This window comes from Daktulosphaira vitifoliae, unplaced genomic scaffold, assembly GCF_025091365.1.
Source record: "Daktulosphaira vitifoliae isolate Bord-2020 unplaced genomic scaffold, ASM2509136v1 Scaffold_3, whole genome shotgun sequence".
In the NCBI taxonomy this organism is placed as follows: Eukaryota; Metazoa; Arthropoda; class Insecta; order Hemiptera; family Phylloxeridae; genus Daktulosphaira; species Daktulosphaira vitifoliae.
This window is the reverse complement of record NW_026099574.1, coordinates 20,114,104-20,130,674: the sequence shown is the minus strand read 5'-3', so window position 1 is coordinate 20,130,674 and position 16,571 is coordinate 20,114,104. Positions and strand designations below refer to the sequence as shown.

The following is a 16,571-nucleotide window of genomic DNA, read 5'->3' as shown; positions in this document are numbered from 1 at the left end:
GGTCAATAAGTTGTGAAGGATGAAGAAGAAGAATTTTTATTATAAAATTATAAAAATAATTTTTGTAATAATTTTAATAATAATTTTACAAAATTTGACTTTCACAGATGTTGTAATTTCTAAAAAAAATATTAATTGAGTATATATATTCTTTTATATACTTCAAAATAATGACAGGTTAATTTCTTTTGACGTAGTAGCCTTATTTCCGAATATTCCAATAAATATAACAATTGATTTTCTTAAAGACTGACTAAAGAAACAAAACATAGAACAAGATAAAATAAATGAGCTTATTAATGTAACAAAGTTATGTATGAGTCAAAATAAAAAAGTGGATAAACACGCACACGTTCAGATAAATCCCGAACACATCGAACCACACCTGGCAACACAAATTGGCATCTTTTAATAGTATGGTTTACAGATTAATTAATATTCTGATGAATAAAATAGATTTTGATAAAGAACTGGTGGTTAAAAAGAAATAGCTAGATTTAATGAGTAAAACGAAAACATAATTTTAAAATTAGTCCGAACACAAAAGTGGAAAAAAGAAAGGAGGGCAGCTATTTTTAATATATACGTTAATTGTATACAAAAGTAGTAAATTTTTGACATTAAGTATTGAAAATTCATACACAAATATAACATTTTAAACACTATTTATTAAAAATTTCCAATTTTAATAATAAATTTAATAATTGTAAACGTTAAAAACTTCTAATATCTTTTTCTTCTTTCTCGCCTTAATCCCAATTAATTGGGGTCGGCCACTCTTATCCTAAACTTCCACTTGACACGATCTCCCACATCATCTCCACAAATGTGTACATCAGTTTTTCTAGTCACTCCACTCATCCATCTAAGCATTTTCATCTCTGATACACTCATTCTCTGCTCTACTTTCTTATCAACCGCCCAACACTCTGAACCATACAACATAGCTGGCCTCACTACAGTCTTGTAAAATTTACCTTTCAACCTCATTGGAATTCTTTTATCACATAAGACGCCAGACTCTTCTCTTTACTTCAACCACACGCACTTAATTCTGTGTTTTACATCCTCGTCAATACCATCACTCTTTTGCACAACTGACCCTAAAAACTTCCAATATATGTATGTAATAATTTAGTCTTATTTTAGAAGTGTGTATTATTAATTATAAGACAAGGTGTATTTATAAAATCATCTTGTTATCAACCATTATCGTAAATTGATAAGTGTACAATATGATGAGTAATGTTATTTAACTCGTCGTTACTCGTACAGGAGAAATAATGACCATAGCTTATTTTATTTATAAATTTATATATGTTATAACGAAAATATATCTAATTTGTCGATTTTAAGCGTCACTTCGGCTAAAAAATTTAAAAAACGATCAGCCACTTCTTCTGGTTTTATCACCTCTAATATCTTTGGCGTTGTTTGAATATTGAATGGTAAAAAAAACTCTTTAAACACACTATCTGCTGCTTTCACTAAATATACATAGCTCATAGCAACATGCTCATGTAAATTTGATTGTGACCAAAGACAAAATATTGAATTAACTTATTTTTTTTTGTTAACTTAGTTTTTCTGATTTTAAATTGCGACACAATTTTGTAAAACAAATAGCATAATCGAAATTTTTGTAAAAATATTTTAGATATGTTTCTTTTATTATGTATATATTTTTTAAATTAAAACCTTATCTATAGAAGAGGGATTCTAGATAGCAGAAATTTTATTTTTTGAATTCCTCATAAAAAAAAATACCTCTAAACAAAAAAATAAGTTTTACTAATTGAAAATCGCTATTCACAGCATTTCAGGAGACCATTGATTCTTACTACCGTGACCAGTCTGGTCTTATCCACTATGCTGGGTTCTAACTATATTGTGTATTTTTTGCTCGTTAACCCTTGTTAAATTGCAAAATTTCAATAAAGAAAAATTGGTTATCAATTGACTTTGTACTCCTAGAGTATTTTCTTATTTTCACCAAAAAACTCCATGGTATTTATTTGTGAGTACTAATAAAAATACTGTTATTTTATTGGTATAGTTTAATTTAAAATATGGTTTAAAAATTTGTTTGCTAGGAAAGAAATGAGATGTTGTCTTTCTTTCTTACTAAATATATGTTATGTATTTTATTAAATTATCATGTATTCAATTTGTAAATTTAAAAATTACCAATAATATTTTTAATTAATTACAAAACTGTACATAAACATAAACGATAACACATTATCAATCTACAAAAATATGAATAGATTATTAAAAAGTGGAGTACCCAGGATTTTTTAGTGTTTAGGCTAATACAATAAAATGTAACTTTATAAACTTTTTTTGGTGATTGTTTGCCTAAAATATTGTTTTAGCTAGTCAAATGGATGGAGCCTACTCTTCTAAGTTCGTTCGAATAAGTTAGTGGTCATCATTATGAAGTGTTATGTGAAGAGTTAATGTATAGTATTCAATTTTCTGTAGTATTTTTTATGTTATTTTCACTAAACGTCTTGTACTTGTAGTTTAAACTTAAATAAATTAAAAAAAGTGTGTTAATAAACATCAAACCAGAATATAACAGATATTCATGCACCTGTAAAATAAAAATATATATAATGATTTATATAACTTGAAAATTTATACTTAAGAATTGTTTTACTTGATTTTTAAATGACAAAGCAGATACAAAGACTACCAACAGGTTACCAACAGACTGAGTTAACGAATAACATGCTGATATAAACGATTTTATTCTTGGTGGTGCCTAGTAATCAATATATTATATTCATAGTTATTATTATTATAAAGTAAATTTTTTATAAATTAAATCTTACTTCAGTAAATGAAAACTCAATAGTTGTTGCCACAAAAATGACATCTGCTGTAATCATGAATAAGTACTGTGGCGATTGCCATAATATGTGCAGATAATTTCCGTTGTCCATAGAAAGTAGTTTTATGTTCTATGAATTTTCAATGTCATAAATTAAAAATGAAAAGTAAAATATCATTTTCAATTAATTAAATTTTCTTATCAAGAGTTTAATTTTATAAAAAAACTAAATAGATGGCGAAAGGGAAAAAATTTAAATTAGTGATTTGAATAGTTTTTACATATTTATTAGATAAGTAGAAAAAAATATATAAAACATACATTTAAAAAAATATATTGCTAAAAATTGATAACCATTTCAAAAAAAAAATTAAAAATTAATATTATTTAAAATAAATAAAATTATTGTGATTACCATTTTATCATCATTACGTTGAACTATAAGAGTGTAAATAGTTGTAGGAGTAAAATTTAAACTTTCGTTTAAAGATTTGCCATTATGCAGAAGCTTATAACTAAAAAAAACAATTATATATTAATAAAATATTACTTTTAATACAAAACTCGATAACATTTAAATTAATTTGAGTATTATCTAGTATATATCTTTTATTAGTATTTATCTTATTGAAAATATCTTAAATATCGATCAAGAAGACAGAGAGGAAAGTGAAAGTATAATTTATTATACGGCATATGTTCTTTGTCGACTTCAGGCAGGTAAACAACAGCATAGTTCAAAATAAACTGTGGGTGGCCCTAGAAGAATTTGGAATACCCAAAAAACTTACCGATCTCATAAAAGCGTGCAACACGCACAAAGTGTGCAATGTAAAATTTAATAACAGTACATCAGAGAGTTTTGAGGTTAAAACTGGACTTAAACAGGGCGATACGTTATCATCAGTCCTTTTCAACTTAGCGCTTGAGAAGGTGATCAGGGTAATGCCAATGTGACAAGGCAAGGATATTTTTACTATAGTACGCTCCTTACTTATGCAGATGATATAGTTATAAAAGGCAATACACGACAAGAACTAATGATTTAATAAAAGTAGCGATGCCATTTGGCCTAGAAGTAAATTAGGTCAAAATTAAATATTTAGTCATAACTAGGGGAACAAGAGATGATAACTCGGACTTGGTAGTGGAAAACTATACCTTCCAACAAGTCGAAAATTTCAAATATCTTTGGGTAAAATAAACCAACACAATAACATGCTTAATTAACTGAGGATATTTGCGCTAATAAGGGTTTCTATGCTTTGGAAAAACTGTTTAAGTCAAAACTTCTCTCTAGACGACCAAAGGAACACCTGTACTCAGGTTTCTTATGGCCAGTTTTAACATACGTGTATGAAACATGTTCGACTACTAAAAGAAATGAGGAAAAATGGCTTGTTTTGAAAGAAGACTTTTTAGAAGAATATACGGACTTATTGTAGAAAATGAAGTGTACAGAAAAAGAACTAATGGAGAAGTACAACAAATTTACCAAAAACACAGTTTCAACGGGTATCTCATGAGTAAATGAATTGAGTGAGCAAGCCATGTATGGAGGTGAAATGGAATTTTAGAGAAAGCTTTGGAATGAAAGATCGCTGGGAAAAGACCTAGGGGTCATCCTGGACAGCGCTGGGTAGACAGGGTTAACGATTATTTATAAAAGTGCACCCGGGTAATAACAATAGTAGACAGAATGGATAGAGATAGATGGCGAAATGTAGTAGAGGCAGCGAAAGCTCAAGAAGAAAAAGAATTATCTAGTATATTTTAAGTAAATAAATATGATTGTCACTATAGCCTATTCTTCTTCTTTTAAAGCTTTTACGGGCCATTTAGGCCCATTGCCGCAACAACCACTTGCCTCCATCGGTCCCTGTCTCTTGCCAATTCTTCCCCATTTTCTTTCAAGTACTGATTACTCTATTCTTTCATCTTTGTCTAGGACGTCCCCTAGGTTTCTTCGTGTTTCGTTTCCAATTCGTCATTTGTGCAGTTGTATCCTCCGATCACCATACGTGTCCGGCCCAGCTCAATCTACTACTTTTTAGAACTCCGATGATATTTGCTTTTCCGTATAGGTCATGAATTTCCTGGTTTGTCCTAATCTCATATTCTCCTTCATTGTTAATTTTTGGGCCATATATTCTTCTTAATACCTTCCATTCAAAGTTCGCCAGTTTACATTCATTCGACATTGTCGTGGCCCACGTCCCACACGCATATAAGTCTACCGGTCTTACTAGTACTTTGTAAAGAGTTATTTTTGACTTCCAAGATAAAATCTTTGATTTAAATAGAGGAATCAATCCACAATAACATCTGTTAATCTAAGTTTTATTTCCTCGTGGCTATTTGCGTCCTAGTTGATGTCTACTCCGAGGTATTTAAAATTATTTACTCTTCCGAATTAATAATTACTAATATCTAAGTGTCCTATTCTGTGATTATTCCTAGTTACGACCATGTATTTTGCCTTATCTTCGTTTATTGTTAACCCAATTCTCTTCCCATATTCCAGCAAAGTTCTTGTAGTATTCTTTAAACTCACTTCATTTTCTGCCATTATGACTAATCATCTGCATATGCAGCCACTACTAATTGTTTGTCAATTCAAATTTTAATTCCACTCGCTGATACTAGGGTTTCTCTTACAACTGATTTCAAAGCTACATTGAACAGAGCTGGGGACAATGCATCACCCTGCCAAAGTCCTGTCCCTACCCCGAAGTCCTCCAACACGACATCTCTGATCTTCACTTTACATTTTGATCCCTGTACATATGCACGGATTATTCTAACAAACTTTTCAGGTTTCCCTGAATTGGTACATTACGCTCCATAGCTTCTCTGTATTCATCGAATCGTAGGCGGCCTTGAAATCTATAAATAATAGGTGTATATCTTTGTCAAATTCGTGACGTTTTTTAGTTATTTGCTAAATGACGTGTACCTAATCTTGGGTTGATTTCTCTGCCATAAACCCTCCCTGGTAATCTCTAATCATTTCTTTTATTCTAAAAATTAGTGTATTAGATAGTATTTTATACGCTGTGTTCAATAGCGAGATTTCCATATAATTTTTGTAGTTTATAGGGTCTCCTTTTTTAAAAGTAGGACATAGAATAGATATACGCCACGAGCATGGTATTACTTCAAGTTCCGACATTTTAATAATCAGATTATGTATCTGATTTTTTAATTGTTGTCCTTCTTTTTTGAGGCATTCAGAAATTATTTCATCCTCTCCAGTCGCCTTTCGATTTTTGAGCATGTTCAAACCAATTTCTACTTCTGCTCTTGAAAGTGGTTTTATGTTTTGCTCTACTAAGGTCTATTCTTCTATAATTGTCCTTTCACTGGGTTGGTTTAATAGTGCATTAAATATTTTTTTAAATTCTTCTGTTATTTTTCTGTTTTTGGTTAATAACGTTCCGTCTTCTTCTCTAATAATTAATGATTTACGTTTAAATTCATGTTTAACTTCATTCGCTTTTTCAAAAAAATCCGCACATTATTCTTTCTACTATTTTCTATGAGTTGTATTCTTTCTTTTTCCCATGCTCTTTTGTTCATCCTTATTGTCCTTTTTACCTCTCGCTGTTTTATGGCTAGTATTCTTTTATTTTCTTCTCTTGGGTTCTTTAATACTTTTAATCTGGCTTTATCCCTTTCTTCCGTGGCCTTTTAACACTGATCATTAAATCAAGGTTTTTTTCGTTTCGGAGGCTCATGACCCAATATTTCTACTGCGGTCCTTTTCATCGCTGTTTCAACTCTTTCCCACAACTCGTTTATATTTGTTTTGTGTACAGAATTTGAAAGTTATTTATTTAATTTTTTCTGATATTCCTTGGCTTGGTTTACTTTTAGTAGCCAACCCGTCGAAATATTTATTTGCACTTTGCCTTTACCAGGAAATTATCAGAAATCGCACTGCAACCCCTCATACTTCTTACAACTTCTATGCTTGATTTTATTCGCTAATCGATGACTATGTGATCTATTTGGTTTCTTGTTTTCTCACAAGGTGATATCCAAGTCTGTTTGTGAATGTTTCTATGTGGAAACATTGTGCTGCTTACGACCATGTTCTTTGTTGCTGCAAAGGTAATCAATTTGTTTCCATTTTCATTGGATTCACTATGCAAATAGTTGTTGCCAATAGCTGGTCTGTATACCCTTTCTCATCCGATTTTTGCGTTGAAGTCACCAATAATGATTTTTAGCTTTCCCGACGGTAATTCATTACATACTCTGTCTAGCTCATCGTAGAAAGCATTTTTAACTTCTTCATTTTTATCCTCTGTAGGTGCGTAGCAATGTACTATTATAATATTAAATCATCTGGATTTAAACTCCACATAACATATTCTATCACTTATTGGTTCAAACTTGACAACACCTGGTAAAACTTTGTCCTTTTGTGTTTTTCTTCGCCACTGTAAAAAATTATGTTTCCTTATGACCGTATACTACCAGTTCCGTTCCACCTTACTTCTTGAACTGCTGTTATATTCAATTTGTATCGCTCAAGACACGATATGATTATCGTCATGGTTCCAGTTCTATACATAAATTCGTAAGCTCCACGTTCCGAAGCAATGTTTGTTGTTCCGAAATCAAAGAGTCTTTTAAAGGGCAGGGTAATTAGCCCTACGCCCAACCTCTATTAATGGGGGGCCCAACGCAACTAGGGTCCGCAGGGTTGTTACATTTGTCACTCTAAGAAATGGCCTTGCGGGTCACTATAGCCTATATCGCAACTATTTAGAATCGGAACTCCCTTAACGATTTGACAGAGTTTTATGCCGGCTGTAGACCTGATGCAACTTTTAATAGTTTATATTTAGATATTAAGTAAGTATAATTTTTACTAGTAAAGTGTGGATTTTTTTATGGATTGAAAAAATAAAAATATTATTAAAAATTTTTAAGTTTTGATGACTTAATTGGTTTAAATTTTTGACAATTTAAAGTTATTAATTTTATATTATTATTAATCACCAATTTGAAACTTCTGAGATATAAAAAAAAATATCAAAGCAAGATAAAAAATTGTTTAGCTTACTTTCCAAGATTTACTCCACGAAAAAATCCATTAAGATACATAGATAAGCTGTAAGTTGTTTTCATGTTATCTTTATCTGCATAAACTATTTCAAATGTTTCATTGTTATGAATATTTTCACTTGTTAGAATCCTTAAAAAAATAAAATAAAATGCACATAAATTCTTAAAAATTTAAATTTCTGTTTTAGCATTAAACACCACGTGTGAAATTTAAGTTATTATTAAATAAAGTTAAAACCAGTCTAAATTGATAATTTACAGTAATTAAATTAAAACAGTTAAACATTTATATATGAATGTTTCAAAATTAATTTTTTTTTTATATAGGTAACCTTTTGCATAATCTTATTTTTAAAAGTGATTTATAAACACATTAAAACTTCAATTATTACTGTTCTTTACTTTGTTAAGTAAGTTATTATTGCAAAACTACGTAAGATGGCTGCAAAAACATTTTTTGCTGCCTCTGGACGGTTTAGCTTTATTTAATTGTCTAAATTATAATTAATGCTACGTAGAAAGGATGCTTACAAAATATTTAAGAAAGAATCGTCATACATCATCGCATTAAAATGTCCAAATTCACAATTTAATTTTTTTTGTTTTGATTTTTTAGATATGTTTTTGAATTTATTATATCTTTGCTATGTGGAGCTAAAGGAAAGATTTGAGTATTTGCCGCCCCTGGGACTTAATTCACGAATATTTTTTATTTAGTTACAAGTTTACTTAACTATTGTATTAATAAATGTTCAATACTCTCCCAATAATGTACCTTACAAGCGCACTTTAAGCATATCTGTTCATAAAGTAATGATTTATAATAAACACTTCGTATCTGTGATAGCAATATCATAAAATCCAATTAGTTACCTGTATTTGTAATTCTTCGTATAATATACATGCATATAGCTTAAAAATTTGTAACTCTAGTGTTTTATATCTAATAAACAAATAAAGTTATGTTAAAAATTCAAATACTATTTACTATTAAAATAAAATCTAAAACATTTTATTAAATTCAAAATATTTATTCCCATCTGAAAAACAAAGTTCACACCCTTAGAAAACATAAGGGATGAACTTAAAAAGTATTACGTAGCTAATAATTCAAGAATAATATGTATCTAAAAGGGTACCCAAAAAGAATATTCTTATTCTGTGAGTAATTGAATGGGTTATAATAAAAAATCACTCTATGTACAAATTTCTATATACTTTTATAATGAACGATTGATAATATATGGTTCTATATAACTATGTACTTGTTACACTTTTACCACATAACATTTTTTATAATGTGATGAACAATGAAGTGTTATTTAATAAATCTGATCTTGATTTTCAAAAATAATGTAACTATACCTTAATTGGGGGTTTCCATTTTTAGGTTTAAAAAAGTTGTCACTTTCTTTATTCACGCGGAGCAAAACAACATTTTCTTCGAAATTTCTTGTAAGAAAATATGATATTGACTAACACATAATAATAATAATAATAAAAATGTATTAGATTTAATTGTATAATTATATAGTATGTGTACATAATTCAAGTGGCGTAGTTGGGTTAATACAAGGACTATGCCTCGGCCTCCTCCTTATTTGATATAATTAGGTTGTTATAAATTTTTCAAACTACCGATGTATTTCCCTTTCTTTTGTTATGAATCCTGTTTACGCCAATGGGCACATCACGAAGGTGATATGGGGGTATAATCCATTTCTTCCAAATTAGAATAAATATATGTTTAAGATGTATTTTAAAGGGGATATTAAAATATTTATCAAGTATTTAAGATGAAACCCTGACAACGCCACTACTTAATTCTATATTAAATTTATAATTACTTTTCCTTTAAGAATTGTTATATTGGTTTTAATTTTTCTATCTTTCAATGGACTACATGATGGATCAAAACTCAGTGTATAATCATCTGCCGTTACATCTAAAATCGGTAAATACTTAATATCGGTCACATCTAATGATTTTGATGTGATATTTAATATTTTCATAGATGATATGGTTGCGTTACAGTCAAATCCATTGTAAATTTTAACAAGTCCTTCATTAGGAGATATAACTGTCGTTTCTCCCTTTAATAAAAATGTTTGTATAGTACAAAATTTTAGTTTTTAATAAACGTACTTACAAATATGTGCCACTGTAAAATTGCAGTGACTATAAACGCAATACTAGCTAGGAAATAGCTAAAGATAATTCGTTGTAACGGTTTTTTTATTCCAAGTTTCTTTAAAATGGGATATAATGAATAATCAAATGTCAAAAGAAAAACTAAAGCAAAAAACGGCACGACCGTTTGTAATTGATCGGGTTTCATTACCCAATTAAGGTTATCTATTTTTCCGTTCATTAATGTTGCCTGCAATGTCCAACGTGAACCCTGTATATCAAAAATATACTAGTCTATAATATAATAATGTTACCCGGTCTATGAAAAAGTGGCTTACGACTCAAAAAATTATTTTTTACTTGATTTTCGATAATAATATTAGGAGCAAAGGCAACACTGTACCTCACTTGATGTCTTTGAACAATAAGTAACACTGTGCAACACAGAGAAAAGAGAACAGCTAGGGAGAAACTGACGAAACGCACTATTTATCTTTAACAGCTGTTTTCTCAAAAACTTGTTTTTATGTCGTAAGCCACCTTTTCATAGACCGGGTCATATATAGTTAAAATTACTAGTCTATACTAATTAAAAACTATAAATAGCCGATAAATGCTGTACGGGTTCAATATATTATTTTTACACATTGTGCAGTTTTCTTATTTTTGACATTATTCAACATTTTTTTATAAAACTTTCATATATTGAAAAGTTTACGAATGAAATAATAAAATATTGTCAATTGGCGTATTACATCCTACTACCGAAACGACCCTGACTGCTTTATCATAATTCTAATTACAATAGTTATTATTAGTGTTAATTTTCTATAAAATAAAAGTTTTAAAATAGTTATTTTAATTATTCATAGTTTTTATTTAATATTTTAGAAAAAGTCTATAAATCAATATATATATATATATATAATTTTATTTGTCTTATCATAAAATACATTTTTTTGAGATTTAAATAATAAAAGTTCTTTAAATTAAAACGCAACATATTTAATGGTTTACCCAAGCATTAATTTGAAGAAGAGAAATCTATTTACTTAATATTCATACTTGTTGTTCATAAAGAGCCCAAAACAACGGATATGATAAAAATATCAATAAAACTTCTAAAGCTGCTTTTGAGTCTGAAACTTCAACGTCAGTGTATTTACTTCGAGCACTTTCGATCCAATGTTGTTTTTGATCAGTTGTTGAGAATAGTTTTTTTCGTAATGCATACTAAAAAATAAAATACTATTTTAATTAGATCTAATTTAAGATAATAATAAATTCTTTTACAAAAATTGATGTGAAGGTGCGAAGAATAACATCCTGTTCCGGTTTTTTTTTTATGTACATTTTGCTCCCAAGAACTACAATGACTGAAAATTTAAGTTAGGAAATTATAAAAAAATCAACAAATCTTAGAGCATTACACATAAATCACAATAGAGAAGTTTAAACATTTCTAGTAAATAAAATGGCGTGAATACTTGAATACCGTGTATAACAATTGATAATTAATTAATTATCAACCGTTATGGCTTATCATAATAAGGTATTCCTTACTGCGTTTCTTAACCATTTTGAGGGGAATTTCCCGACTGCGTTCTGGTTTTTATTTTTACCTTTTTCATAGCCCGATAGTGTCCGCTTTAATCATAATAAAATAATTTAGATGCAAATCAACAATTGCCCTATGTGTTTAAATCGTGATACTAAGAAAACAAAAAGAACTACATTTAAAAAATTTTCATTTATTGAAGAAAATATGATCAAGTATAAAAATAAAGAAATATCAAGAAGTGACTTTGTAAAAATTATAACTTTCACGAAGCAACCAATGTTTTGAATATTTAATGCTTTGTATGTTGAAAAATAAATAAATTTACGTAATGATTGAAAATTAATTTTTTAAATTTTATTCACGTTTCAAATAGTTAATAATTTGTAATTTGAATGTTTAATATAATAATATAGTAAATTATAAAAAATATCAATCAATAATAACTTTAAATATTAAAAGAAATATTCTCGTGATGTAATCCAATTTCATACCACCTTGCTGTGCACCTTGAGTAATTCTAAGTAAACTGGGTACATTTTGGCTACACGTAAAAAAACTTAATTTTTCTTGGTATGCATTCGGGTGATTCCTTTTTGCGAGCGCATTCAAAACATCAGAAAAAGCTAATTGTGGAACGCAATCGGAAATTCCCCTATCTTAAGTTTTCTAAATATGTAGCTTAAAAAATATTTAACAGAAAATAGTTATCAGAGGGTTATATTTTTCTATAAAATTCTATTAAGATGGAATTATTCAAAAAATATTTTTAAATTAGAAAAGCTTAAAATCTTTAAAAATATATTAAAAATAAATTTCGCGAATACATGATTAATAATTTTCAATAGGTTAGTTCAAAATTAATAGAATTTAAAACAGAGTCGCATCAACAAATCGGCACAATAAACACTTTACCTAAAACGTACAAACTTATTTTTGAAGATAACCTAAATTTTGAAAAGCTCGAAATTCTATAATAATTTTCGCATAATTCAATAAAACGTACAAATTGTTTTCTAGTATATTACAAATAAAAAACTGGGTATGACCTATTTTTAAACAATGTTTACATAAAATGTTGTAACAATATTATAAAATTGAAAAATTATTGATAGTTTATAATTGTATAAAAAAATTAAGTATTTAAATTATACATAACTTTATATTATAAACAGAGTTTGAAAAATTATTTTTTTTAAATAATGTATACCACATTAAAAAAAAATACATTCCTATTTACAATTTCTTAAGAAAAATGTATGTTCATTCACATTTATTAAAATTTGAAATGCATTCCGAACATTTTTTTTTATTGAAAAATATTACAAAATATATTTTTGGTAAAAATGATACATTAATAATTTTTTTTAAAGAATAATTTTAGATGAAAGTAATTTTAAACTGTATTTTATTATGAATTATTAAATTAAAAAAAAAAATACTAATAATTGTTAGTAATAATAATTATCGCCAAGGTAGCGACATTGCTCCTTTCTTATACATCATCTACACAGCTGACATTCCACATACCGCAAACACACTCATCGGAACATACGCAGATGACACTGCAATACTAGCTGCCGATCAAGATCCGCATAACTGTAGCAAATTCTTACAATCTCACCTCAACATATTATCCAAGTAGTGTGACATTTGGAAAATAAAAATCAACGAACTAAAATCTACCCACATCACCTTCACCCTTAGTCAAAATGACGGTCCTAACATAATTCTCAACAACACTATTATTCCACAAGCAAGGGAAGCGAAATACCTGGGCTTGTTATTCGACAGAACGCTCACATGGGGTCCTCATCTTAAAAGTAAACGGAAACAGCTAAATACTCGTCTTCATCTAATAAGACCGCTCATCCAACACAACCAGCACATATCCTATCGTCTACTTCTTTACAAATCCCTCCTCCAACCAATATGGTCATACGGTATCGCGCTCTGGGATGTTGCAAAGCCATCTTACATAAGGATAATACAGGCGTTCCAGTCTATTTGTCTCCGTATGATAACCAAAGCACCGTGGTACGTCACCAACAACTCCCTCCACGAAGACCTCAAAATAGCAACAGTTAAAAAAACTGCACACATATACTACAAAAGACTACATTCCAAAATGCAATCCCATCCAAACCGTCTCGTTACTCAGCTACATTCAACAATTCTTCCGGGCAATCCAAACAGACGCCTCAAACGCAACTGGTCAAGAGACCTTCTCAATATTATTTAACCCACTTAAAATTAATAATACACAGGTGGCTCTAATGTGAGCTTCTTCCTCACCGCCATATCATTGTCTATTTTATTCCTATTCACATATTTACTTATTGTACATATAGCTGTATAGATTGTTAATTTTCTAATAAACGTTCTTAAAAAAAAAAAATAATAATAATAATTATATACATACATAATTCAGGGGCTATATAAGATTTAAAATATAGATAAGCGATAAGTAAGAGATAAAAATTTTAATTCATCATTCTTTAAACATAAAGTGAGTGCATACATGAATGTATTTTTTGCTTATACTGGACTTAATGATAATAATTGGTATAAAAATTCTTATATAATTTATAGTATAGTTTAATATTTATAATATGATTTATATTTAACTATAATTACTTATTGCTAAAATCATGAGGATAGCTGGTACACCAAATGCTAAAGGAAAACATGAATCTTTTCCAAAACAATGTACAGTATTTCGTAGTTCAGGTGTTATAAAAGTAGAAATAGTTGCACCTATGTAAATAGCGATGATGTATCTATTAAAAAAATACTTTAGTTGTTCTTGTTGCTCTGGTAATTTAAATTGATCACCACCTAAAGTACAGCCGCATGGTTTGATTCCACCGGTACCTATCGAAATTAAAACTAACCCGATTAAAGCTATTATTCTGAAAAAAAAAAATTTTACAATTAAAAAGTATTTAGTCTAAAATTTAAAAATGACAAATTAAATTTTAAAGTCATAAAGAAAACAAATTTTTTTTTATCAGTAAAGTAATTTCCAAATACATCTAATTTCTTAATATCTTTTGCAAGTTAATATTTTATAAAATGTAATTTTTTAAATAAATTTAAATTAGCTATTAGTCGGCTTTAATGAGAACAAGGCAAATATCATTATTTATGACAAGTGGCGTATTTAGAGGAGTCATGCAAATATTTTATCAAGCAATGTAATAATGTATAATATTATTAGAAAAAGTTATTTTTTGGTTATCGATAATAACATGGATTTATGTAATGTTAAACGATATAGTTGTTTTGTGGAGCAAAATTTGATGCCTACACAGTTGTCCCGTTTATGATATCATCTATTTTAGAAGTGTTTATTAAATACTGTATAAAAAGAAATATTTTTATTAATAAAAATGAATTCAAAACAAATATGAGAGTATTTCGATAAAGATCAATTCCTCGTCTTTTCTATAGTTAAAAATTTTAATATCTTAAAAAAAGAAAAAGAATGTGTTTAATTTTAAAAAACCCAGCACAATGGGGATGTAGCATAGTTGGGTCCAGTATACAAAACTGATTATGATTAAAATGATCTCTTATTTCCTTATTTATATCCTGATTACAAGTTTTATGATATATAAGTGTAATATATGAATAATATATAAATATATAAATATATAAATATATAAAGGAAAATGATCTGATTTTTAAAAAAAGTATGTCAAATGAAAGAAGTATATAAATAGTATAATGATCCATACATTTTCAAAAATGTATAGCATTATAAAATTAAAAATATAAAAAAGAATTTTTTACAAAAACCGCATTTTTTTTTTATTATCATTAATGTTCATATTAAAGTATATTAAATAAGCTTTAATTTAAAAAAAATATATAAAAGTGTCAGTATTTCCGGAACACTTTCAAAAATTATATTGAAAAAGTTAATTTTTTGTAGAAAATTTGTGATTTTGAATGCCTACCTGTGGGCAGATAAAGAGTTAGATTTATAAAAAATAATATATCAAATAATAGGTAAATGTCTAAGGTATCTTAAAAAAAAAAATTATATTGATTTGGTTATTTTAAAAAAAGTTATGGCTATTTTAAGTAAAAAAAATTAAAAAAAATATCAAAAATTAGTGATTTTCAAACTTGTAATTTTTTTGGAGATTTCCTCCATTTACGGGAATGAGGGAAATTTTTACAATTTTTGAGGGTTAAGTCTTCGACTAGATATGATTTGTGATATTTTGACGTATCGTTGAAAGAAATCTGTTCGACGAGAGCCGATAAAAAGTGGTAACGGACACAAAAATTAATAAATAAATAAAAAAACGGTAGCACAGTGGGGTCGCAGCATAGTGGAGACATTGCATAGTAGGGTCCAGTATAGATTTAATCTGACAGTGATTAAAATCACTATCATAAGGAACGCTTCGATGCAAATCTGTAGATAGTGTTTAATTTTAAAAAATTGATGGATAATTGCAAAAGCAACATCAACTTCTATTAAAATAAAATACAAAACCCATAATTATCATACAAAAATAGTATATTTTTCAATATGGTAGCCATTTGCGTATAGAAGATAGATCGTCGGGACAAATTTTTTTTTTTCATTTTATAGTACATAAAATAAGCTTTAATTTTATATATGTTTAAAGGACGCAGTATTTCCGGAACATTTTCAAAAATTAAGTTGAAAAAGTTATTTTTTGTAAAAAAGTTACTATTTTAAATCCTCCCAGTGAGCAGAATAAGTGTTAGATTTTCAAAAAAAATTATATCAAATGAAAGGGAAATATCTAAGGTTTCAATACAAAAAAATATTATTTTTATTTGTTCATTTTTGAAAAAGTTATGGCAGTTTTAAGTACAAAAAACATCCCGATAAAATGTAATTTTTATCGCAAACATTACATTTTTTTTTAAATTTTCGACAGCCATTTGCACATAGAAGATAAGATGTCGGGACAAATTTTTTTTTTT

General features: G+C 28.2%; 1 protein-coding gene across 3 annotated transcripts in view; it reads right to left on the bottom strand.

The window, feature by feature from the left end:
* Positions 1–2,175: 2,175 nt before the first annotated feature.
* LOC126901602 (peptide transporter family 1-like) overlaps positions 2,176–16,571 on the bottom strand; it is a 20,899-nt gene continuing 6,503 nt past the window's right edge. For 2 of the 3 annotated variants that reach the window (XM_050678188.1, XM_050678189.1), the window contains exons 5-15: positions 14,238–14,512; positions 11,336–11,418; positions 11,108–11,275; positions 10,062–10,313; positions 9,760–10,005; positions 9,278–9,387; positions 7,911–8,042; positions 3,252–3,351; positions 2,838–2,966; positions 2,663–2,767; positions 2,176–2,596 (exon numbers count right to left, since the gene is read on the bottom strand). In XM_050678188.1, coding sequence (XP_050534145.1) covers positions 2,471–2,596; positions 2,663–2,767; positions 2,838–2,966; positions 3,252–3,351; positions 7,911–8,042; positions 9,278–9,387; positions 9,760–10,005; positions 10,062–10,313; positions 11,108–11,275; positions 11,336–11,418; positions 14,238–14,512 — 1,726 coding nt within the window. In that variant the 3' untranslated portion in view covers positions 2,176–2,470. Of the gene's footprint in view, positions 2,597–2,662; positions 2,768–2,837; positions 2,967–3,251; positions 3,352–7,910; positions 8,043–8,785; positions 8,856–9,277; positions 9,388–9,759; positions 10,006–10,061; positions 10,314–11,107; positions 11,276–11,335; positions 11,419–14,237; positions 14,513–16,571 lie in introns of those variants that run through there. The other variant, XR_007703072.1, reaches the window with a different exon arrangement.